This window comes from Scatophagus argus, chromosome 5 (genome assembly GCF_020382885.2).
Source record: "Scatophagus argus isolate fScaArg1 chromosome 5, fScaArg1.pri, whole genome shotgun sequence".
NCBI lineage: Eukaryota > Metazoa > Chordata > Actinopteri > Scatophagidae > Scatophagus > Scatophagus argus.
The window spans coordinates 6,398,278-6,425,448 of NC_058497.1; the positions used below are offsets into that span (position 1 = coordinate 6,398,278).

A 27,171-nucleotide genomic window follows, 5' to 3' on the forward strand; every position below is an offset into this window, starting at 1 on the left:
GGAGAGGAGAAGGAGGGGGGTTGAGAAGATGTAGAAGAGAGGAGTGCTGATCTAAAGGAGGTGGTGGTAAGGGGGGGGTTCATCACTATGATCAAGAAGAGGAGGAGGAGGAGGAGGAGGAGGATAGTGTGAAGGAAAGAGGGGAGGAGAGTGGGATGGAGGGAGCGCGGTGAAGGGAGGGGTTTTAAAGGGTGGGCTTGTAGTCATTGTCAGGCTGCGAGTAAGAGAGGGAGAGAGAGAGGTGCGCCCAGGCAGACCGACTGAAGAGCGTGTGTGTGCAGACTGGGATGAGTAAATGCACTGGGCAGCTTAGCTGTTGATACAGCCAGAGAGAACGAGAGAGAGAGAGTGTGTGTGTGTGCACGAAAGCGAGCGAGAGAGAGAGAGAGAGCGAGAGAGAGAGAGAGAGGGTGAGAGAGAAGAAGTGAAAGGAAGAAAAAAGGGAAGAAAGAAGCAGAGAATTTAGAGGGAGGATACAACAGCTACAACTATGCTGTGCTGCATAAGAAGAACCAAACCGGTAAAGTGCTATGATTTGCTTTATCAGAATTTTCTGCTCTTCCATGTGACAAAATGATGACATCTTAACTCTAAACTTTGTGACTGTTGGTTTGTAGTCAGATCAGATTGCTTGAGGAAGGATTAGAGAACATGTTGGTGTAATTTCCTTTGACTCAGGGCCCAGCTTGTCTTTATAGAAGTCTATCCACAGAGCCCAGACACGCCTTGTTAATGTGATTATCCTGCATGAATGGATTTTGCCACAATGCCTCTCAGACCTCACACTGTACTTGCTGAGAGGCACAAGACTGTAACTCAATCTTGGGCAGCTGGGCATCCCCTCATATTGATCAGGCACTTGAAAAAAGTGAAAGATTATTGAAAGGCACTTGGCATATTTCGTATTACCTCCACTATTAATGCTGAAACACTCCCTCGTTTATTCAGGAGCTCTACTGAAGTCAGCATATAAACCATTGTTAATGATGATTCATGCTACTTGGAGCAACCTATATGCTGTTAATTAGTACCTTAAAAATGGTTGTTATCATCATTTGTACTTCTGTTATCTTGAGCGCAAATGGGTGACACAGGAAAGTAAATTTCCACAGAGAGGAAAAAAAGGGCGGGGTACAGATTGAGTGAGCAGCACCATCATGTCAGTGGCCTCGGGGGAATACAATGGGAATAAATGAGTCTAAATGGATTATCATAGCCCTCCAGCTTTATAAGTGGATGCTGTCAATGGAGGGTACTATGGAGTGAGCACTTATTTAAAGGGTGTGAAAAAGTGGTGTTGGCCAGTTTATAATAACCCATGGCTACTCTCGGTAGAAGAGAATGATCAAAAAAAAAAAAGGTGTTGCATGGGAGCGGGTGGGTCTGGACAGTGGAGAGGAGGGTGGCACTCTCCGCTTCACTCTGTTGTATTCCAACAGCTGTCCTGGTGGTTTTGTGTGTGATCAGGACTGGTTTCCTGCTGCTATCTCAAACTGAGTATGATTTTATCAGACTGATATCACACTGGATTCCGATGGCAGTTGATTGCTTCTTAAATGTTAGACTGGATGAGTCATATAAGCTCTGACAGGGAGGAGAGAGAGAGAGAGAAAGGAAGCAAGGCTTGCCAAATGAAAGACACGCAGAAAAAGCAGGATTCAGAGAGGCAGACAGGCAGGGAGAGAATAAGCATCAGGGTGGAGTGTAGCTAGCGCACATGCAGGTAGATGGGGGTGGGGGGGCTAGAGGAGCTAGAATCTGGTGGGGAGAATAGAGATTTGGAAAAAAAAAAAAAGGCTGACTGAGGGCGGTTGCAAGGTATGGAGAAAGGTAGGGAGAGGCAGGCATGCAGCAAAAGGCAAAGAGTGAACGAAACTGGAAGGCAGCTACTGCCGGCAGGCATTGTGGTGGGGACATAGGGAGGAATGATGGTTGGAGGAGGTGAGCAGGCGCAAAGGTGAGAAGATCAAAGAGAATGAAGACGGTGCACTGGACACTGCAGCCATGTGGGTGAGGCACCGGCTTTTCCCACAGAATGCTTTTGCTGCCTTGAGCGTGCATGTCTCACCACAGGGACAAATAGCCTCCCGGCCTACAAGCAGTTTTCCTCCTGCTCCTGCTTTTGAGAAGCAGAGGAATAAATTAATCCAGACAGACTCTGAGGTCTTCATGGATGAATGGGCAGAGAGCACAGTTTTCTGCTTTAAATATATTGCAACACTGCTGTGGGTCCTGCCATTGTAGAGTGTTAAGTGCCGTTGCAACATCTCCACTATGGGAGTGGCATACTTTATTTAAGTCTACTCAGTAGCTCCAACCACTAGATTTACCATTAGTTTTAGAACAAAATTCACCATCATACTTGTCCTTGCCTAAGGCCTTGGTGAAAGAACAAGAATCAAGTTCAGGTCCATCTTAGGTCTGGGTACTTCTTAAAATTGGGTCTTCCACCACCATCAGGCCTATTCAAAGCTGTTTCCACATATGAGGACTTCAAATCCCACCCATATGTGCTCTTCTCCAACTCCGCTCCATCCACAGTTCTCATTCTAGCACCAGGACTACACCTGCTTCTCCTGTCTAGCTCTGCCAATGCATTTTAGACCGAACTCCAAAGTCAAGACCCAATCGGTACTACTACTACTGTGGCTCCCCATGCACTCAAAACTCATTTCCCCAGAGTCAGCCTGGCCTCAGCCAAAGCACCAGCCACTGCCCCTTCTTCCAGTTCCTGCCTCCACCAAAACCCATCATGTCCAACCCCCATAATTCCTTTCCTCTAGCTGTTCTCCACTTTGACTTGCCCCTCTCTACAGCCCCACCACTCCTCTCCTTATCCTCATCCCCAGCCCCTACGAGATCAGTGGTGATTGTGGAGCCTTTGTTCAGGCAGAGACTCAGTGTAATTGAATTAAAGGCAGCTCCAGAGGATGTAATGACTCTGGCATATGGCTGCTTATTAGTTGCTTCAGAGCATCTTTTTTCAGGCCATCGTAAAAGAAGCATCCTGTAACATCGCTCGTCAATTCGTCGTCAAAGGACAGGGGGAGAGAAAGGGAGAAGGAGAGGGAGAGAGATGGCGAGCAGAGGCTGTGGCAGTCACCACCTGAGCGCCCCTCTCCTCGTCTGCAGGAGATAGCTTGCTAAAAGGGTGTGGTGCTCCGCTGTGTCTGCTTGTGTGTGTGCGAGAGAAAGAGAGAGAGAATGAGTGGGTAGCAGTTTGTTCAGTGAGGAACAGAGTGAAAGCCGACAGAAAGCGAGAGAAGGAGAGGGAGGTATTCAGCAGTTGCAGACAGCAGCCAGTCTTTTCTCTTTGGTGTCTGGATGGTTCCTGCAGAAAAGCAGACAGCCATTGAAATCATGCTGGGTTTTCTAGGAGAGAGGTGTCATTGCAGGAAGTATTTGTGCCACCAGCAGGGTGGCTAATATTATCTCTGCTTGCACAGGAACTGTGGCAATATGACAGATGTTTGCTGAGTTTTTCCATTTGATTTAAATTTGTCAATGCACTTATTATTTTATTTGCAATAATATCTGGTTTAATATATACAAATTTCCAATAATTACACATTAAAGTGAGTTAAATCAAATAAATCAAGCAGCTGATTGTTGGCTTTGTGATAAAGGGCCTCTGCAAAGCAACCTTCTGTAACTTCACCGTTATCAGCACAAATATTACCTTTAATATTTTCTCTCCCCTCTTGCTAGTGGCATTCAAGCCTGGGTGGAGTGGGGAGGTGAAAATGGAGTCTCTTGCTTGAATGGGTCAGAATTTGAAAAAAAAAACAAAAAACACACACACAAAAAGAAAACATGGTTATACGCACGCCTGGTGTGTGCTTTAGCGTGGGCTGTGGTTCTCTGGTATTTCAACCAGAATGAACTCCCTCACTCCACCATGTCTTCCTCCATTTCTCTTCCCTTCTCCCCCTCCCTCTCGGCTGAAACAAGTCCCTAATGGCACTGGCAATGAGGCGGTGGGAAGGTGGTGGATTGTTACTGTGTGTCGCCATTGGGGGATGGTGTGTGTGTGTGTGTGTGTGTGTGTGTGTGTGTGTGTGGTTATGGATCTGTCAGTAAAGCCATTGACTCTCGGGTGTGGTTCTCACGACAGCCGGTGCCCACCCAAGGACAGAGACATGCAGAGAGAGAGCATAGACTGAATAGTCATAATCAGACATCAGACAATGTATTTATGTATTTAGATAAATTAATCCATGAGCTAAATTCTGAACATGAAAATGGCAGCCATTATTTGTCATCTACATCTACTAAAGTGTCCTACAGCAAGCTTTTAATGTTGCTACATTATGTTGTTAATGTTATAAGGAGGATTGCACAATCATGTAAGAAAAGCAATTTTATATTGCACACATCTCAATTTTGCTGTATAATAAAAACAGTTTTCAGTGTTTAATGTTGTTTATCCAGAAACACCATGTTCCAAGGACAGGCACCACACTGCCAATTGTAAAAAGTGATTTGATTGACCTGATAACACAAATACATTGTCTCAGTGCAAATGAATGAAGGAAGAGTTGAAACGGTCATGCAGTCTTGGTGTGAGGACTTGAAGGGAGTGCACCTTGTACCTTTGAGAGGTGCTGCTGTATTTATGAATGAAAATGTGTGCCGCACAGACACCGAGCGGAACAACGCCTGCAGGAGGGTACGTGACCAGGGTTCAGTTAACAGTTAGAGTCTTCAAGAAGCAATTCTTAAAGGATTTGCACTAATGTTTCTGTTTAAATGATATAAAATTCTATTGTAGTCACTATCTCACTCATTAACCAGTGGTGCATTGTATATTACAATATAATATTTTTGATGTGACAGGGAAAAGTAGCTCAGTATTAAATCGTATGGACCATGGAAACAGGCTACAGGAGCCAGATAATCACAGCGCAGCTCTCCTGAGGGTGATGCACAGTCATATATCAATAATTTAAATGATGACGCTACAGTGGTGGTCAAACCATGATGGTGATCTTTCTTCCTACACTGACATGAGATCACTTGGTACTCTGCTGGTATTTTATTACATTTGCACTCAAACACACCCAGATCTCTAAAGTAAATGACATCCCCTCCGTTCCAATAATGATGTCATACCCCCATATTCCCAAACACCCTCAGCCATCACTTTCTTTTTCTCTTTTCTGTCTGACTCACTATATGCAGCCAGGAAGTAATTCTATTTAGAGTTAAGTGCTTGGGTCACTTTTTTGGCAATTGTAAGCACTCATGAGATCAGACATAATAAAATTCAAAATAACTCACCGGAGGCCTGCTTATTATTAAGAACAGAGGGTGTGCCGGTGGTGCTTTGTCTGTCTCCACCATTTTCTAATACTGTATTTCCACACTTAATAGCTGCTTGTTAAGCAAACAGCATAAGTTCAGCTTTTACACATAAATCACTATATTTTCAGCAGCAATGTTAATCCTGGAAATCCACCATCCTTCAGCCAGCACTACCACGCCTTTTTTTAAAAAAAATGTTACATTGCCCAAAATTGCTTCAGGAAGATGGTGTATATTAAGAAATTGCAGAAAGGTTCGGAGCAGGATTTACACCCTGAACCCTGGGGATGGCATGTGAATAAAGGTGGAGGAGGTGAATATACCAACACAGCTGTACCTTGGCCTCTCTGCTCCAATATTGGACTGACACACTGACCCTGAATAAGACGTGTTGCTTTAGGGCCTCTGGCTCTTAAATCATGTCACACAGATGTGATTCTTCACACAGGCAGCTGCCCAAGTCAAACCTAATATTCAATATAATGACACTATCAGAGGTAGAAGGTAGTAGGAAACAAACTGTAGCTCAATGTAGCTAAGGAATCACATTTTTAAAACTATTTCCACTGAAATTCACTGACAAGATATCATTGCTTAGTGACACAGACCATCAGCACTGATACATACACACACATATAAACCCTTTGACCCCCCATCGGCCTCACACCACACCCTGCCATTGTACCACACACAACCCCTTCTTAGCCATGCTGATTGCTTCACTTGATTTACGAGTTCCTATTGGCCTGCTCCCCGGAGGGGTCAGTTGCACTGCCAATCAGGTTGACTTAAAGTCTTTCATAGCACCAACCAGCAGACAACGCCGTGATGAGTTAGCACTCTGGTTGTCAAGGTAACCTTTGATGGTTAGGGGGGGGCGGGGTATGGCAGTGAATGCTGAGGAGGTAGTAGCAGGCAGCTCGTTCCCTAGCAGCCAGAGATGGAGCCGTAGAAAGCTACTGTAACCAGAGAACAGAAGCTGGCTCATTATTTTGGAGAGAGAGAGAGAGACTCGGTTTTATACACTTAAATTTTTCTGGTTACAATTTAGAAAATATCATGAACAGTGAGTGCAGGCAATGTTAACAAATGCCATGGAGATGTTTCACATTTTCGTTTAATTATTCACTAAATCTATTTCAGCACCATTATCAAGAAGACAATATCAACCTCAAGCCCTGATTGAATAACTACAATAAATGCCTAGAGTCATTTGTCGTGTTCCAAATCCCAGTGTATCCAATTCATTATGTGGAGACAATTGACCCCCTAACACACACACATCCGTGATTCACAATGGCACCACATGACATAATAAGATTCTGTATATTTGTTATATTGCTAAACCAACTGCTGGTGCATAACAATGCCTTGATACATGGAAGATTTTATCTTCACATCTTGATCATTTGGCTAACTGATGCTACACTGCCTGCTTGCTTCTTTACAATTTGTGTTTGATTCATGTTGCTTATTCACATTCATCTAAGGTACCCATTTAAAGCTTCTGATGGGTTGAATCTTGGTTAGAGAATATTTTACCTTGATTTATTTGCCTATTCATTTTGAATGTACTGATTCATTTTGTTTGCCACTTTCAGTGCTCATCATTCATTCTTTTATTTGATTTGATTTCTTTTCATTAGATTTATATGACTCATAGCACAACCCACTATTTGATGGACAGCTACTGTATGGATCCAGTTACCAAAGGTAATATCATGGAACGCCTCTCAGTATTACATTGTGAACTGTCCTATTCCTAACCCTGTCCCTCATCCAGTCCTACTCAAATACTCAATTCCAAACCAGTCCTGAAACCCTAACCCACCATTTTCCAGTCAACAATTCTCCAGTAATGTTATGAATACATTAACTCAGTTAGTTAGTTAACAAATAAACCCTCTCCTTTCATATACATTTGACTTTTTTGACAACTGATCTATTAACTCATAACACAGTGTGCCTGTTTTTGGTAGGATTCTAATCCCAGATTGAAGTATTCGAGTATTAGATTTTGAGATGATCATCCTCACACCACAGTGAAGGGATTCATTGCAAGTTTTGCTATAACAACTAGTACATTGCTTTGCTGGTTTCCAGTGGACCTGCATGATAGCTGACTATGGATGTTAATTTGCTGTATTTTCTCTTGTCCATCAGGTGGAGAAGAATGAAGAGGCGGACCAGAAGATTGAACAGGATGGTACCACCAACAAACCTGAGGACAAGGCCCACAAGGCTGCCACCAAAATACAGGCCAGCTTTCGTGGACACATAACTCGGAAAAAGATGAAAGATGGAGAGGAAGAGAAGGAGGGAGATAGTCCTGCTGCTGCAGAGGAGGCAACAGAGGGAGGAGATGAGGCAAAGAAAGCAGAGGGAGAGGAGGCACCTGTAAAGGAGGAGGAAGCTGCAGGAGAGGAGGCCAAGAAGGAGGAGGAGACGAGCCAAGCCAAAACACCAGTGGTAGACCAGCCAGCTAACTCTCCAGCAGCTGCTGCTGCCTCTCCTGCAGGCGCAGCGACATCTCCTGTAGCAGCAGCACCTGCTGCTGCCTCTCCCACGGCTGCCACAGCGCCCTCTGAGCCCCAGAAAGGGGAGCCAAAGGCGGAGGAGAAAGCAGAGGAGAAGCCCAAAGAGGTGGAGACTCCAGTGGCAGCAGCCAAGAGTCCCACCACAGCCACAGCTGAGGAGAAGAAGGAGGAGGAGAGTGAAGAGAAAAAGGAGGAGGCCAGACAAGCCGATGTGCCTGCTGCTGTCAGCCCGACAGCTGAGAAGGAGGAGCCTAACCAAACAAAAGATAAACAAGGTATGCAGACTACACTAAAGCTTTTAACATCCATTCCTTACAGTAGGATTCATTAAATCAACAAATGAATGAAAGAATTAATGAATTAATGAATAATTAATGAATTAATGAAATAAAACCATGACATGCACAGAAGCACATGCCTACAAGAAGGTTCTCAAGATCTCTGAATTATATACTTGTTTGTTGTTTGTCAGGACACTGTGTTCAGGGATAAACATAATTCCAGACACACTCAGCAATCAAGAAGCAATTACTTACTGTAAAATACTTATAAAGAACAATAGGTGAGCTCTCCCATAGTCTGCTTGGCAGGCACCACTGGAAATAAGTGCTTGTCGAGCCTTTGGGATTTAAAGATCTTTGGCAGCACTCCACCATTCACTGGTTAACACAGAGACACAGCGCAGTATTAGATTAGACACCCTTGTATCTCAGCCTCTGCAAGATGGAAATACTGGCCATACTGATGAGGGAGAGACTGAACTTCATGAACATCTTAGTCTCCAAGATACCATGATACCAAGATCAACATGCTAAGGAAGTTTTTAAAAACAACAACAAACAGTGGTAAAAAGTGGTTGACTCAATAAATCCTTTTTACACACTACACACCAGCTAATAGATATAAAAGCAAACCACCATTTGATGTCTCTTGTGGAAACGGATATCTGAGGTGGAACTGGAAAGCTGTGAAATTTCATTATAACACTGATACAGTAAAATCTCTCAGCATACATACAGCGCTTGACATGATGTCATATTTCTGGTCCAAGGACTCTCAGACTGGGTCAGACAGGTAGTTAATGGAGCATGCTCAGTCTCGAGTAGGTGGGGGTGTGAGGGGGGAAACACAGGCACACACACATGGACACAGACACACACACACTAAGTGGAGAACTACAAGGAAACTAGGTCACCTAGGCAGTACTGTCTCCCTGTTGTCATAGTTACCACCTCGATGGGATAGCTGGCCTGCATGGAACAGAGCAGGGATAACAGGTGCTCTGATTTCAATGAATGATTAATGATCCATACTGGTCACAATCCTAACCTGGGAAGTCTATCACAAACAAACACTACTTGACAAAGAAACTGCTAATTAAAAATCCACTGCTGGCCACTGCTTTACCATGTGACTCAGAGAGGTAATAAATATTTATAAGTTCCTTGGTTGGTTTGTCACTATACAGATCAGAATCACATGCACAGGGATGCCAGGTACTCTGATCGGCCTGAATAATTTATGAAGCAGACGGTGTATGATCCAGATTCTCCACCAAGGACGATCTACACCAATGGCTTTCACTTAGTTACATCCAACCAAGTTGTTAAATGTCACAACATGATTACGTAGCACTGCATAATCACATATAGTAATAAAACAGTCCACTTCATTTATATAACCTTTTACACATGAAACGCAGCTCAAAGTGCAGATGACTACATTTAAGATTTCAAATACGTTTGTGGTAGTCCTGTTGGTTCATTTTTTTTCTTGACCATTTTAGAAAAATAACAAGGATCTCTGTCTTATTGTAAATTAATATGAAGAAATCTTGGGATATTTAGAAATAAAGGAAGAAAAGAGGCATCAGATAAAAAGCCATATAGAGTTGGGTGTCATCTGCATAGCAGTGATAATCAGTAATGTGCTTATGGATGAAGATCCCTAGTGGTAACAAAGACTGTAGCAGACACAGGACAAAGTCTTGCTGCACTACATGTGGACTGTGTGTTACTTGTCTTGAGACACTTTGAAGTGAAACCAAAAGGCGTGTTTAAAAACAAAATTACAAATGTAAATAGAAGTTGGAAAACTTCATGCGCATCAATATATTTAAGGTGGTGATGACTGATCCAGTGAAGTCCAGTGCTTTCTTTATCATTAGCTCTACTTCATATCTGAGTTACAAGTTCCACAGACAATTATGTGTCATACCCTCATTAATATTGTTTACTGAGAACTCAGGGGGTGGAACTAACAAACCGTAACAAAGATCACAGGAATTTGGGTGTTTGTTTTCCCACCTCTAATTCCTATTTGCAAATGCATCAGAAAAACTAAACCAGCATTTTAGTTATTGGTATAGATAACTGAGCTTGCATTGATGTCAGAATACCAGAAATGACAGGCCTTGGCTCTGTGAATAGGGTGACATTGCATTTGCATCATGCAGTTCAGTGACTGTAAAGAAGAACTCTGTCATAGTAGCTAACAAGCTTATTACCTCTTACCTGGAAGATTATGCAGTCTTGAGACACTCACACACACACACACATACAAGCGCAAACACAGTCATGATCCACCCCACTTCTCTCTCTCTCTTTGTGCCTCGCCCTTACACACACTCACATATATACACACAAACCCACACATGCACTCTATCACCCTAATCTCCTATGCAATGATGTCATTCTTTGATGTCTCCTCTTTCTATTAAAAGAGTATGAGATCATCATGGTATGACATCACTGCTCTCAGGGCACTTGAACAATAGGTTTGGTCAGAAACAACAAAATGAAGGTCCTCAAATTATTTTAGCCTGTATACTGTATGAGAAGGTCTAATCAGGAAATGTCACAATGTACATGTAATAATAATAGCAATTTCTTAGCAGCAGAATAACTCAGTTCAGGATTTTAAAAAAAAAAGCAGAACAGAACAGTACAATGAAAAATATAAAGCATCAGAGCAGTGTTGCTCAACAAACTTAATTAGTAAAGGCTTAGTGATGTATCATGGATCTTTATTCAGCAATATTCACCTCTTAGTAAGCCACCACTGGATGTTATTACAGTGCAGCACACTGTGAGCATCTCACAGTATCAGATGTGACAGGCCGAGATACTGCTGTTAGCGTTGTGATGTCAGTTCAAATGCTTCATGGGTCCATTAGGAGCACTCTCTTTCTTTATTATTTACAAGGCCAATGTGGGATTTCAGGTTGCACCTTCTGAAATGCGCTCAGTTTCATCAGAGTTGACATCTTAACAACAACATAGAACATTCCTTATTTTTTGGAGAATAATCCACATTTTCATGATCTTAAAATCTTAGGCTAGTTTCTGGTCTGAGGTGATGTATTTAAAACATCAAATGTAGCAGCTGACGTAAAATCTTTGATGCTCAGTATCATGGAAGACCCAGACAGTGTTATTACCGTATTCCAACCTCACAAGGTAGAACCTTCTCTCCACAGGCTAATTTTCTCCCTTCCTCCCTCCTTTCTCCAACCTTTTATCTATCATTCTCCCTTTCCAACCACCCTTATATCTCATTTTTCTCCACTTGCCTTGCTTTGCCTCTTTACCCTTAATCCTCCCTCCCTCCATTCACCCAGATGCTGCAGAGGAATCTAAAGCAGAGGAGGCCACCCCAGCAGATGCAGCGGCGGAGGCCACCGAGTCCAAGGATGACTAAGGCAAAGTCTAACCTAAAGAAAGCAAAATTAAGAGTATGAAGAATAACACAAAAACAAAAATCTTAAAAGGTTGCTCTTTGCCTTCCCAATGTGAGGGCAGTCCGTTTCTATTTGTTTGTCATTTTTAGTGTGGCAATGATTTTCTCATGTTGGGGGAGTTTCCAGCGTGAAGTTTTTTGGCTCAAGCTAATACTATGAGGAAGTGATGGTGATGATTATGATGATAATATTGTTGTTGATTATGAATAATGATTGTTACCTTGATGATGTTGATGATGATGAGGAGGAGGAGGAGCAGAAGGGGGAGGAGGATTTGATTTGGTACATCTTCACTACCTATTGTAAGTGAATCATTGGTGGAGTGATTGCTCCCAACTGGATATTTACACATTTAAAATGCATTGTGAATGCACCATACTTTATTTGCATTGCAATGCACCTTCTTTAAACACATTTTGCAAATAAAATCCATACTTCTGCAAATGCACGCACAAAAACAAGCTGGTTTTAAAATGCAAATATTGTTTTCAACACAGTACAAGTGTATTGAGAACATAGCAAAATAGGTAAAGAACTGACACATCGATGGAGAATAGAATGTATAATTAAATGTGTGACTTTTCCAGTTGGGCAGCTTTATTCTGGATCCAAAAACTGCATATAGGACAAGACTATTACTCTCTCTCTATTCTGCTTGAGTCATTCAAGCTTGGTTTACACCCCTTTTACAAACTCTGTTTACTCACATAAACAATAAAGGACCTGTTGCTATTTAAATAACATGATCATATAAACTATAGAAATCAGCTACTGATGTAACTGGCTCTTACATGACGATTTATGTTCTGACAACCAAACGTGAGAACAGTAGCATGAACCATCGAACCAGATGCATGATGGGAACTCTCCCTCTGAGAGGAACTTTTTCGCAGTCACAAAAACTTAAGAGGTGTGGCGGCTTCTTTTTGATGTCTTTGGTGTTGTTATGACAGTTTATATGAATTGGAAAAATACTCTTGCACTGATGTTACAAAAAAAAGTAAAAAATCAAACAAATGAGCAAACAAAACTACTTTTCCCATGTTCCAGTGAGTGCAATGTCCAGTTTCAACCTTATCAAAGAGTTCAAACTTGTGAGAAAAAAATATGAAAAAATAAAAATGGTTTCAATGTCTGTTTTCAAAATAAAGCAAATGTGCCAATTACCATCATAAACTGTCGAGTTTGTTTAAAGCCATGGTATGCTTTTACATCAAAGAGTAGAATATAGACTGACTGACTTTAAGGAGCAGAGAGACTTTTAGGGGATTTGCTAATTCATGTTTTTGTTGAGAGTTAGATGAGAAAATTGATATCACTCAGCTACAGCCAGCAGCCACGTAGCTTGGCACAATACTGGAGATGCAACAACAGCTTGTCTGGTTTAGTGCAAAGGCGGTTTAATCCACGTTTCTGAAGCCACTGTTCCCATGTCATTATGGCAGCCCTGAGGGTCAAAACAACAGCATTTCAAAAACCATCACAACACTTCAGAAAACACAAGGTTTCATACGGGAAAAATTAAATCACAACAACATCTCAGATTTCTGAAAGGGAGACAATCCTTCTTGTTTGTGATTGGTCATAAGGGACTATTTTAATAAGTGACACTCATATAATGCTATATCGACTATGCTTTCAACATATCATGACATTAAAATGTCGATGAAAGAACCATAAAAGCACACTTGAAATAATTAGAACTGAGTAGAAGGGGCAGCTGCTCTTCAACAAGTGACATCAGAAAGACTGTCATACATTTTTCTTGACTGTAGGCATACTAAAACTGGTACTATGCACACAAATATTGATGTATCTTCTGAAATATTTTCTTCTGTGTAATAATGTGTTTTGACCTTTAGGGCCATGTATGCAGTACTTCAAGAACATGATCATAACTGGGATAGTAATGTGCACGTAATCTCATCCAGTCTTAGATCTGATTTGAAAGAATCAATCTTAAATATCCCAAATATTAGAATGAGATCATTATTCAAAGGTCCAATTGGACTCTTGTGACTTCTGTTGAGATAGCATGGTTCAGTAGGCATGAAATATAAAATAATAACTGCAAGGTTAACATAAATGGCATCCTCAGTCTTACAAAAGCTGTATAACCTTCGCACTAATGAAGCTGCTTTGCTGAACGAGCAGGCCTGAATTGAGGATTATTTCTCTTCAAAGTTTCTTTAATGTGAAAACTCAGAAAGGAGTTCTGAATCATACACTATCACATACTGTCCTTCCTTTATGTATGCTCACCTTCAAATTGGACAAAAAATCCAGTAGTGCCCTATTATTATTTATTTTTTACATCTCTCTATTTTTCTGAAACAAAGCTGAAAACATAGGCTCATTTTTACTGTTGTGTTCAGCATCTCTGGATAATAACAGCTATGGTATTTATAAAATAGATCTAGTTCACCACCCACATCTTTCCAGCTGGTGGGGGGTTTGTGCACGAAAGTCTGCAGCTTGTTTTTCTAACCTTTGACACTGCTACATTCCCTGTTCATCCTCAGAGTCTAATAATGATGCAGAATAATGTGCTTGCGTCCCCATTCTGCCAAATACCATGACACAGTGAGGGCATTAATTGGTGTGTTATGACACCTTGTGGTGAAACATTTAACTGCAGCAGTTCCTACGACAGTACGCTGCACAGCACACAAAGAGAAACTGGATCAGTCACTTGGTGATGAGCTCAATGTTAGTTGTGTTTCTCAAAAGACAAAAGACAAAAATGTCTTCCAGAGAGAATATAACAATACATATATTATTTTATTTGCATGTTACATGGTGATAAACACAACAGTACCATAAAGATTCTGTGTGTTCCAAGCTATCTTCAAAACAAAAGGTTTCTTGCTCCAGCATCTCAAATCACATTCAAATACAGAACAATGAACTCAAACAACTTTATTTTGTGTTATGAACATTTTCTCATATACCTTCATTACATATCATTTTTCAGAAACTGGCTGCAATCACCTTATGCCATAATAAAGTAAAGTAAAATAAAATAATGGGACACAGCTGTGTCATAATCCATGAATGAATCTTAATTTCCCATTTCAAAGGGAAGGGCGTATAAATGTGATAGTTACATTTTCTGTTCAAATTTTTAAATGTTGAGTTGTATAAACATGATCTTATGGATTTGCGGACTTCACAACATTCTACTGTAGAAACATCATAGTGTATATACACACAGAGGAGAAAAAGTAACAACTTAAAACTTAAAATAGAGGGTTACCACTGTAACCATCTACAGAAAGTAGAAAGTTGGCTGTTTGGCCAACTCATCATGTATCTCATGCCTCATGTTAATTTCTCAGATTGTAATAATAATAATGGACACAGTCAGAATCAGAGTACACACACGCACAAACATAAGCCAACAGTGAAGCGATGGGGATGTTCTGCGGCTATGCTCAATAGTAAACGAGATAGCTGTATCTACAGTCTTCAGTAGATATCCAGGTCTGTCTACAGGGGGTAGGTGCTGTGTCCATAGGCTGGCTGTTGGTTTATGAGCAGTGGAAGGAGAGTATTTTCTTATTCCTTTATGCTCTCTGGATAAGACAGAGCTCCATGGCTTTTACATATGTGGTCTTAGTATCAGTCAGTGCTTATTGGCTGGTTTTAACCTGCAAGGACACACGCTGGTGAGGTTCATCTCACATGAAAATCACCTGAATGGTAGAAAGTTTAGACGATGACAGTCAATTATCTGTAGAATCCTTTAAAATAAGATTCCTCATGCTATTTGCTTTGATGCAGTGAACTCATGCAATCCAGGCAGGTTAAAATAAATGCTGAGCACAATTAGGAGATATTTGACCCTGCTCTGGCTCTCCCCCAGCAAGAAATCAAAACAGAACACATTTTCATTTGTCTGAGAGTATGCCCAAGGCCAGCCTAGCTCCACCCTGAGTTTTTCTTTTTTTTTTGTATGTGACACATAATGACTCACTGTAACAGACATGTAGCACAGATCACTCCCATGCGAAGTGATCATGAAGAGCAATTTCACCACAGGGTTCAGATCATTCACTTCCTACTGCAGTAAGAAGATAATTGCTGCTGATGAATTACCAATGTGGATTAGCTATGGGCTAAAAAGCGGCAGCAGAGTCTGCAGAAACACCAGTGTAGTAGAAAAACATCAGGAGTTAATCCACGTTCGAAGTGGGTACACCGGAATTTATAGTTGCAGAAAATAAACTTAAAAAGTATGTGTAAGACATGAAAGCATAAAAACAACTTTTTTTTTTCCTCCACTTCTCAGACTGAGAGATCAAATTATAAGATGCTATTAATGTTTGATGATGTTTGTACTGTTTAAATGTTTCAGCTTTCATTGAAATTGTGACCTGTTTCATTCTGTATATAGCTGTACTTGTCCCACTTCACCCCATGAAAGTTACACTGGATCAGATTGCATTACCAACACCACAAAATCACACAGCCATGGCCTCAGAAGCATTTACAATGAAAACACTGGGAACATTGTCTTTAATGTATGGCAAAGATGACATTAATTACACATGCGTTTTACAGTACTGATACTATCTCAGCTTGGTTATAAGAGCAGTCGAGGAGCTGAGCTGGACACTGGAGTCCATCCACTATTAGTCAAAGTCAAAATAAATGGCAAAAAAGGCAGCTAAATAGTGCACCGGTTTCACAACAGCAGTGACCTCTGAACTGTTTCCTGAAAGAACCGCACTGTTTGAAAGAGCTTCTTCTCACAAGTTTTACAAAATATGACGTGTATAGTGCTCATTTCACAATTATGTTCATGAAGAAATAAATTTAATGGTCAGGATAAGTGTAATGATAAAATGTGTTAGGGATGTAATTTGTATGCATTGCATGTAATTTAATGGTATTATTCTGTTAGAGGCCCATCAGAGTTGAGAATAAGCATTTAGTATTCCTTTTGTTTTCTACTCTCTTTTTGAATTCCTTCTATATGAAACAGCATTACAAACTAAACACAATCTCCCATTCCCAATAACATCATGTTATAGCACTTTTAGCATCTCAAGAACAGGTACAATAACTGCACAAAACTATCCGTTTTTTATGCTAGACCCTTCATTGTTTAAAAAAAGAGAAAACATCATTGTCTAATGGGCTTCAGTTCACATGATAGAGTAGGGTTGCCACTTCTACAAATTCTTCATTCTCAACAAATTGCTACCCTACTGAGAAATAGAAATATGGACACATAAAGTTTTCCTTTTCATATAGTATGAGGACATGAGAACATTGGATTCAAGTATGTATATGTGTATATGTATATCTATATCTATATATATATAGATATATATATATGCAACTAATATGAATGAGGTAAAGACAAAAAAAATAACCTCAATATCAATATATTATGAATTATTCTGTATCGTCTCATATTAAAACACACATACTTCTTTAAAAGAGAGAAACCAAAAAAGTCATTCATTGGTGTCATACATTTTTTTCCCCAAATTCCAGCAGTATAGAAGTATGATCCTAAAAGTTGTCAACTAAATGCAAACACTGTATATGGTACAGTATGTGTAGCTAAATGCGGCGCAGCCTGCTGTGGAGCCGAGACAAACTGCACGGTATGGTTGTTTGGTCTTCAAACAATCAGCATACACTGTAACAGTTTCCTCTGTTTCCTTTTCTTACAGTGGCAGAGCAAGTTGTTTTATCATAGACAAATACAAAATTTTACTATGTACATTTCGCATCATTATAACCTACTGTGTTTCTTTTCCTGCTGCAAAAGAAAAGAGGAATTCTTTTGGAATAAAGGCAGGTAGTTGCAATACCGCTGAATGAAGATGTAGGTATCCATCACCAGGTAAACTAATTTCCTCATGTTTGTACTCTGCATGGTTTAGCTCTACAGGATCAAGTCAGTTCTATTCACCGCATCATGGACTTGACAGCAACAACTCAAATGAAACAATGTCATTGATTGGAGAGATAACAGGGCTAATGCTCTATATCTTTGTTTCAGCCTAGTAGCATCAGGTTATGGTAGTACTGTATATCAAGCTATAATCTCATCACAGACTCAGCTGCAGTATTTTCCCTTTGATTTCTGAATGTGTTTAGTTTATGGATATTTGGCAGATACTTTGCATGTTGCTCATTAATGCACTGGTTAAACACTTCGTTAAATCTAAAGTTTAAGTTAACATAATGCATTATAATGGGAGAAAGAAGAAATATCCCTTATGTCTTCAGGACTTCTGGAGCCAAATGACTGTTGGCATCCTTGTCAGTGAGGTGTCTCTGCTTTCATTCCCATGAAGACAAAAATACAACAAATCCCAAACCCGATCCAGACCCCCACAACAGAAACAAAGAAGTGCATACAAATTAAAAAGAAGAAGAATGCAACTCTTTAAAAGAGCACTGTTTGCTTGTTCTGTCCTTTGTTTCACTGTTTTGTTTTTTTTGTTATTCTTGTAACATTTTACTCATGACCCATCTCATCTCATTTTTCGTAATATCTCTAAGCAGTGCTCGAGAGCACATTAGGTTTTTGTATCATGGTGCAAACAGTCTGCAGGTGGTAAAGTTGGTAATAAGGTAGCAATAAGGATGTCGGTGTTTCGAGGGTAGAAGGAAAAGGAGGGAAGGCCAGGACTGGGAAGAAGAAGAAGAAGAAGAAGAAGGAGAAGGAGGAGGACAGCAGTATTAACATTTGAAGAAAAGGCAGGCGAAGGAGGCCAGCAGGAGCCACAGTGATTGAGATACACAGGCAGCACCGTTGATATCTCGACCTGTCCCAGGTCCTGCACAGAGACAGAGATAGAGACAGAGACACAGACAGAGATGGTCAGAGAGGAGTTTTAATGCTGAAGTGAAGAGTCGCTGCCAGAGACCTCATTCAAACCGGAAGACCCACTGCCTTGAGAAAAAAGATATATTGCCACTGCTTTATCAAGAGAGAAAACAAACATTCACCATTTTTGCTTTCTACAGATATTATTGATATTTCTAACACCACTAACAAATGCATTATTCTGGTGCTATAAATTGCATACATATTACATACATAACATATAACATAATGACTTCCTCTGTGTCAGCAAATACATAAAATGTTATGTTAGTTACAAACAGACATTGAGGCTCTTTGAGAGCTATTTGGTGACATCTGGTGGCCATTTTGTGCTCTTGACTGCAGTGATGGAGGCTCAAGCCCAATTCATGCTTCAGAGAACACAAAAGAGGTATAAGCTATACTCTATCTGTGTACAGAAATATATGGTGGCACTGAAAGCTCAGCACACTGCAACTTGAAAAAAATACATGCAAATAGACCACACGCAAGCAAACAAAGAAAATATCTTGAGCATTCGGTGAAATACAGGAAAGCTGCAAGTTGAACAGAACACAGAGGAAAACAACAGAACTTCCCAAGAGACAGTGAAAAGTGCTGAGAACACACTCAGACACACCTAGGGGGCAATATTTGTTGAGTCATGGCTCTTAAAGTTACTTCAGAAGTTACATTAGTCATCATGAGCAAACATTGTCATTTTTGATCTAGTTTTTCTGGACCTGCTGTCAGTTTAACTTTCAGCCTTTAGCAGATTATTACCAGTTTAAGTAATGATGCATCATCATCAGTGATGTTGCAGCAGATGTTTAGCCTTTGAGAGCTGAGTTGCATTTGGCAGGGTTGGGCACACTGGCTTAACAGGAGCACTGCTGGCAAATGAGGCAGCAGGTATGACACTGACTCTGTATCTGACATCAGCCACTACAGCCATGTGAAATATGGTCGGTTTCGTGTATGATGCTTGTTGTTTGTGTGTCAAATGTAAAGCACCCGAGCAAAACACCTGCTGTGACATCACTGACTGGGATGTGGCCAGCGGGGCAACGTGCTTCAAGGCCGTATCCTAATGGGCAGTTCAAGCTGTTTTCTGCCTGTTGCAACTGTGAAAGAGGGTCAGTCATAGTGCAACAATCATGGAGAATCATCACTCATCTCTTTAGCACTACCTCCTGCAGCCTCTCTCTCCCTACCTCTGCTCCAGCCCCAATCTCCAGCTGTTGGTATGGTCACTCTCCCAGACCACTGCTCACCTCAGCTGCTGCCTGCTTTCCTCACTCCACTTGCTCCACACAGCCAGCCATCCACTCTGCCCTGCTTTTCTCTGCCTCAAAAACACATTCATTCAACCCCACAATGAATCTTTAACGTCCCCACCTATCTCTGCCTTGCACTTGGGCTTAGTAGTCGAGCCATAATATGTTAAGCTTTTTGGTGTCTTCTAGCTCAACCTTTAATTGTATGGTTTAGTCTGTGCGGTTCTCAACAACCATATGCACTCATTACCAGTGCAATCCATCCATCCATTATCTATACCGCTGATTCGCCAGAGTCATGGGGGGGGGGTCTGGAGCCTAACCCAGCTGACTACAGGCGAGAGGCGGGGTACACCCTGGACTGGTCACCAGTCAATCGCAGGGCCAACAAAGACAGACAAACACACACACTCACACCTATAGGCAACGTAGAGTAGCCAGTTAACCTAATGTGCATTTCTTTGAGATTGTGGGAGGAAGCCGGAGTACCCGGAGAAAACCCACGCAGGCACAGGGAGAAGATACACACTCCACATAGAAGGGCACAGACCTGGATTTGAACCTGATTGCAACCCTCATGCTATGAGGTGACAGTGCTAACCACTGCACCACCGTGCTGCCCAGGGCAATAGGTTCGATAAATTCCCATGGTGTTTGAGTAGGCCTATCTAGTAGCTGAAGTCAGGAGGAGTTGATGGTTAAAAGATAAAGATAAAAGCGCAGTGAAAATTGGACATACTGGACATATTGGACATATTAATGTGTATGAAAATTAAAATAAGGGTTCCTGGGAAGCCTTGGAAACGGTTTCAGTTCTCATGCAGAGTTGAGCACACAATTAGCTTAATGGCTAAAAATGACTACACAGAAAGTTCTCATGCTAGCTTCCAAATATTCAGTGAAGCATAAAGAAAAGCACAGACCTACAGTGAATTACCTGACTGCTGATCTACAGTGATTCAATTCGAAATTAGGTTAATAGAATTAACACTTCAAATTCATTCAGCCACACCTTGAAACTCACAATAACTAGCATTTTCTGCAAACACAGACATGACACAATAGTCTTGCTGTGATATTTCAAGCACAATGCTTTACTTGTGTTTTGAGGAGTAAAATCCCTATACAATTTATGTTGTTTGTAGGGCTGTATAACTTTAAGAAAAAGACATTAATGTCTACACTCACTGTAGAGGAAGAGACTGGCATTCTGGATGCCCAGTCGGTTTGAGGCCACACAGGTGTAGTTCCCATAATCCTCTTCGGTGACATTGGCAATCATGAGAATTGTGGTAGTGCCAAGAATTTGGATGTTGATGCCCTGGGAATTGGAAAGCCTAGAGAGATGACACAGACAAAAAGAACTTCATTTTAGGTAAACGGCAAAGTTATTAAAATTAAAGTTTAAACCAGAAGGGTGTTAGTGACATTTTGGGGAAAATTATGAAGTGCAATACAGTGCAGTGTCTGTACAGAATAAGGACAATTCATGTCAATTCATTAATAAACAAAATCCACTGATTTTATAAGGGAATGCACACTTACCAAAATAGTCACACATGGGGCATGTTACATTTCTTCATGTTCAAATCATATTTGATTTTATTTTATATTAATGTGACAGTTTTTGCAAAACTACTGTACACTGAAAGCTGTGAATCAGTCAAATCCATATGCTTAAACAAAAATAACAGTTAACCACTCAGCCTCAAAAATGCCGGAATACATGTCATATTTACAGTACTGTAATTGAGTAAGGGTCTTTAAATAGCTAAAAGTATTAATCACATTCCATAATGAGTTCTAATTTCATGCTGAATCACTTTGCAAAAGGAAGGGTCAGTGTCATGTCACTGAACTGACAGGCGTGTAGGCGTTGGAGGGAGATAAGCCTTTCCCATGTTGGAATAAACCTTTTTCATTAACAGATCAACACAATGCCGCACCAGAAAGCAATCCTTGACCACTGATTACGTGAGAAGCAAAGAAAACAAGATGGAGTTTTCAGAGAGCCAGCGTCACTGTCCAGCCTGTACATTTTTTAAGTTTGCAGAAATGTAGCGAATAATACAAGGAGCCAATGTGGTTCAAACATTTAAATGTGATTATTTTCTTTCTATTTCGACAGACTAAATCATTGCCATCAAACAAACAAACAGGAACATTGTTACCTCGTTTTTGGATGAAGATTGATATGCTGCTGAGGTCCATCCCTTAATAACCACCAAACTTCTGACAATCAATTATGCCAACCTTGAACCCCTTTCAGCACAAATTAATCAATACAATTTGCTGACTCAGACTGTATACCTCACTGATAAGCTGTTCCTAACATCATCACAACCAAATAAAACCCTTTAAATAACACGGTACACATAATGGATTCTGCTTGTTCTGGACTGATTGAACCCCTTTGCATCATGAATGAGGTGAAGTTCATTTAAGGCGCCTCAACTTAATCCTGCTTAAGTCTGGGTAATGTGGTAATCGGAATTTGAGCAGGGGAGCGAGAAGTTTATGCTGACTCACAGTTGGCTGATAGGAGGTATTAACATAAAAAGGAAAACGCACATCTTGGCAATTTGACTCACTAGGGAGCAGGGTCTTGATAAAGTGCTGAGGTCCTTCCCATAGGGGCACCTTGGGAACAGCGGTAGTGTGTATGTGCATGTGTGTGTCTGTTAAAGTGAGGGAGCGAAAGCAAAAGAGAGACCTAAAGGAGGACAAGTGCTCCAGCAGTGTCCCCAATTCATTTAAAAGCAAACCCCCCCTACCACGATAAAGAAGATATATTCTACAGCGTACCTTCATGAGAAGTGGCGGCACTATTAAAAAGGCCTGCCTGCCCCCAGAGCATGCTGGGAAGATCCTGATAGTACACAACACCACAGGGAACTGAGAGCAAACAGCTATTTTTACTATAGATTACAGAACTTGATTCTAATGCGGTACCAGGGGAATAAACTGACCTAAACAAGTCAAAACAGACACAACTCTCTTTTGTTTATGCTGGGAGCCTTTCAGGTTTGGCGAATTTCTTGCTTTATTCGCATGCATGCTTTGAGTTTAAACAGAAAACTGGAGTGCAAACAACTGTATCCCCAGCCTCTCAGTGTGCGTCATCTTTTCTATTAGCATTTATTAAGCTCAACATTTCTGCTGCCCCTTTAACTTTTAACATGTTGGCACATGCAAAACTGCAGCTGACAACTTCTCTCACTTTTGATTTCAAGTCTCTGCCAGCTTCTTCATCTGGCATAATAGACTGGAATACATTATCAGAGAAGTTGGCAGAAGTCATGCACATCAACCTTTTCTGGAGGGGAGTCTTTCAAGTGTTCTCATCATCACTGTATGGTACTTCATGTCTTCCTCACAGGTAGAGGGCAGCAGTGCTCTTCTGGATATCTTCAGTAATCATTTATCGACGCACAGTGCCACTCCGTCACATTAAACCCTAGACTGAAATGACTTGACCCCTCTATTTGGCGGAGGGCATGCAGTGTGTGAGCAGGGTTGCAGTCACAGGCCGGTAGAGATGAAAGACCAGACCAAATCATCAAATGGACAGATTTGATTCTGTAGCGTGTGGGAGCATCTAAAGTAGGTTATCACTGCCAGAGAAAGTGACAGACCTGTTATGATTCAAGGCCGATGATAAATGAAATCAAGTGGAGAGTCCTGCTGAGACTTGTAACTCAGAGGTGATTGAAAACAGTGCAGTGACTGTGGCAGCCATGTATCAGCTGACAGAACAACAAACAGATCTGTCTGTCACGTTAACTAACAGCTCGTTTTGGGTTTTCTCATGATATAAACATGGATGGAGTGATTCACTGCAAGAAGAGCAGGAGCAACATCCTACTTTAAAAGATGCCTTTGTAGCCAAACTGTCCGAATCTATGAACGTAATTCTCAAGACATGCGCACAGTAAGGAGCTCATGGAGCTTTTGCATGTTATTATTTTCTCTCAGATTTGTGGTTTCTCCTTCAAGTTACAAAAAAAATCACAGAATGATTAGAAAACATAAGGCTGAAGGGGCAACCAATTTACAGTTTACAGAAGAGAAAAAAATAGCAGGGAGGCTCATGAAGTTATCAGTTATGAGCTATCATCATGATACATTGATTCCTACTGAGGCTGACTGCGTCTGTGTGTCTGACTGAGACTCAGATCCTGGTGAAGCCTGTGATGGGAGATTTTTATTGAGTTATGTTTCATCACCTTAGGTGGTCCTCATTTTCATCTGGATATTAAGACTGACAGGATGAATTTGCACAAGGTTAGGTGAGTTAAGTCTCTGAAGTCAGAGGGGGAGAGGGGAGTGAACTCTGCAGCCCAGTGTGTGTTCACCAGCTTGTGCCAAGCAGTCTGTTTGAACTCTGGAGTATTTACTCCTTCACTTTGTATTGTTTGGGCGGGATGCTTTTTGAACTTGGCACTGATAACCGGACCAACAAAATGTGTGTCTCTACTCTATTCCAAGAGCGCTGTGCTGGTGGTTTGTTTGAGGTAACATAACCCAGCAACAGGAAATGAAAATCAAAAGTTGGAAAATGTCAGAATGAACAGGTCTGAACCAAAAGACAAGGTCTCATTTCAAATTTGTCACTTTATCAAACTATTAAGAAAAAATTAAAAGACTGCACTTAGGTTGTAGGAATAGTTTTAACACTTACATTGTCCAATGTAGAAGCCAAAAACAAAAGGTATTAAAAAGATAACAGGGGATTAAGGAAAACAATTAATCAATGTCAAATATGGTGAGACATTCCAAAGATAAATCCTACATCTGAAGGGTATCGGTAATTAAAATCCGAAAGATGATAGTTTAGTTTATCTTTCAAAATACTGTTAAAATAAGGGATTACAGAATGCTTAATTCAACAAAGGACCCAACAACTCTAAAAATGTGGGACAAAACCCACTGTTTGTGTGGGAGGCTGAAACAATGACAAATGACAAATCGATTTGTTTGAAACTTGTTTTTCTGTCTCCTCACTTTTCATGTGTTTTAACCAGTACGACCAGAGCAGGTGAATTTTACATTTGTCACTTCTATGTATCTCTTGTAAGGGTGCAACCACACACTTGATTTGTGCTTTTTTTTTTGACAAAATGGGATTTCTTTTGACTCCTTCACTGCCAACATGATAATCTTGGGAAGGTACCCTGTTCTAATTAAAAATGGTGCAGGAGACAAGGTCTGATTCAAGCTGTAATTACACAGCTGGTGACAGTCAAAATATAGAAAGAGTCCAGAAAGTAATATTTTTTACTGGCTCTGGAAAACAAAGCACGCCAAAGGTCCTGATGACCACGGACTATGGCTGCACTAACAACTTACTCCAAAATTACAAAACTATACATTTTTTACATATATAATGAAATATTCCAAATCTAACCACTATGCTAAACCTCTGCCTGAAAGAATGGAATAGCTTAATAACCTCAAGTAGGATAACAGTAGGATTCGTACACATCTGTGTGTATAGGCCTGTGGTAAGATCAGCACTCAGTATGTTATGGAGACTGGAGAGTGTTATTTTCTTTCCAAAAACCATAAATGCATGAGTAAAAGTCTGAGGCCAGTGAGCTGCTGATTCGGCCAGTGACAGTGATGATTTATTATAGTGAGGTCACTTTGAAGATTTGTTGATAAAGATTTGCTCATACATGTACTGCATACCTCTAATGCTGACTTTGGGTGCAGGACAAACGGCTGTAGTCTCAAACTTTCAGCACAATAACACGCATGTAGCCTTAAAGTATATACTTAGCACTTCTTTAGCAGGGTTGTCCTGTTGAAATGGGCCTTTTAATCAACACACAGGACTACTGTTGACTAACTGAAATTTGTCATTTCAGCCGGCAAAATAAGGAATAAGTAAATTGCTGTTGTCTACTTCTGAAACAAAGATCCCAGATTGTTTAATTTTTTTTTAAGCAATAAGTCCAGCATTCACTGTAGGTTGTGCATGTCTCATGTCAGAATCGAAGGCTTGGCAGTAACCATGACCAGAATAATTTCTGTGTGATTTCAATGCACTGATGAGGTTAAACTGGTTAAAACTAAAACACGTGCAGGGGCAGGACCCCACATTGACAATCAGGTAAATAAGACACAATAGGCATTAGCTTCAATTCATGGGGAGGGGGACTATAAAATCAACTAACCAAGCAAGGATAAATGATATTATTATGGTGCATTAACATTGTCATCCAAGGAGAAAGTGCAATAACACTTTCCACTTGCACAGAGGGAGATGGGGCCTGGAACAGGCACATAGCCAAAATTCTCCAGGGGACAAAACAACTGAGATAGATGGAGGTTGGAAACAACAGATAATGCAAAATATTTCAACAACCATAAATCTTTCTTTTCAAGCATTGGCGTGATAGGCCTATTACTTTAGAGACCATATCCGTGATAACACTTGTGACACTCCTCCAATATTTTCCCTCCAATCTTCAGTGAACTTTTTACTGCTTCAGTTTGGGTGTGAGTGAAATTGCTGATCACGCCTGCTGTGAATGTGCAGTTTTCTTATCATTAGCTGTTTCTGTGCAAGCTCCTCCACTCCCAGACTGACTCATGTGGTGAGTTTGCTGCAGATGGGGGACTCTCTCGCGTTATTAAATGACAAGTGTTGAAATGGGGAGACTGGGTTCTCATTGTCTTTTGAATGTTATTATGCTTCGATCTTCTTCAAGTGTTTTTTCCAGATACATGCATATGACACTCAAACTGATAGCTTTCCAATGAACATCTGTGTCTGGTAACACAGTATGGTGCCAGGAGCCCGATTTTCATCTCAGTGGAATCGTCTGCTATGAGAAAAGAGCTTCTCAGATTATGGTATATAAACTGCATGCAGGAGAATAGCTGATATGCTCTCCCCTTTTCTATTCTCAAAATAATACCACATACTCCACTGCTGTCTTATGGAATAACATTCAATTAACAATGGCATAACAGCCTAGTGAGTGATTAAGTGGGTGATTAGTCATTATCAAACTACACAGATGATGTCATCAAATTAACATTGGGATGTGACAATGGGACCACTGCGAGGGCAGATTTGACAAAGAGATCACAGAGATCCATTATAACCACTGTGCATAACAATATGGAGCGTGCCTGGCACAAGACTAAAGTGATGAAGCTTCTGCCACATTTTGGAGATGAGGAGAAATATGCTCAGGAGAAAGCGTAAAAAGCTTCTGACCCACGCCATTTAAAAAAGGTCACAGGCCTTAGCTCAGTGTAGTCCTGTTGCTCAGAGACAGCTCAGAGATGAATGCTCATACAGTGTTCACCAAATATTTGCATAGAGGACAGGGTTCTGTATGATTTCTAGTTTAGAAAGAAATGCTATTCATTAACTGGCCCTTAATTGTGTTCACAACAGGAAACAGAGGAGCCTCTTTACAGCTGTCACTGTCATGCTTAAGTAAATTCAATGTAAATCTCATTACT

General features: G+C 40.8%; 2 protein-coding genes across 3 annotated transcripts in view; one reads left to right on the forward strand and one right to left on the reverse strand.

Moving 5' to 3' along the window:
* Window positions 1-202: 202 nt before the first annotated feature.
* gap43 (growth associated protein 43) lies at window positions 203-12,756 on the forward strand. The gene is made up of 3 exons (XM_046390183.1): window positions 203-520; window positions 7,468-8,116; window positions 11,461-12,756. Exons 1-3 carry the CDS (start codon window positions 491-493, stop codon window positions 11,538-11,540), a joined length of 759 nt encoding a protein of 252 aa, XP_046246139.1. The 5' UTR covers window positions 203-490; the 3' UTR covers window positions 11,541-12,756.
* Window positions 12,757-14,484: 1,728 nt separating this feature from the next.
* Window positions 14,485-27,171, reverse strand: part of LOC124058930 (limbic system associated membrane protein) — a 404,356-nt gene continuing 391,669 nt past the window's right edge. For both annotated transcript variants that reach the window (XM_046388569.1, XM_046388567.1), the window contains 2 exons: window positions 20,878-21,026; window positions 14,485-18,383 (listed from right to left, as the gene is read on the reverse strand). In XM_046388569.1, the coding sequence (XP_046244525.1) occupies window positions 18,286-18,383; window positions 20,878-21,026 (247 nt within the window). In that variant the 3' untranslated portion in view covers window positions 14,485-18,285. The remainder of the gene's footprint in view (window positions 18,384-20,877; window positions 21,027-27,171) is intronic.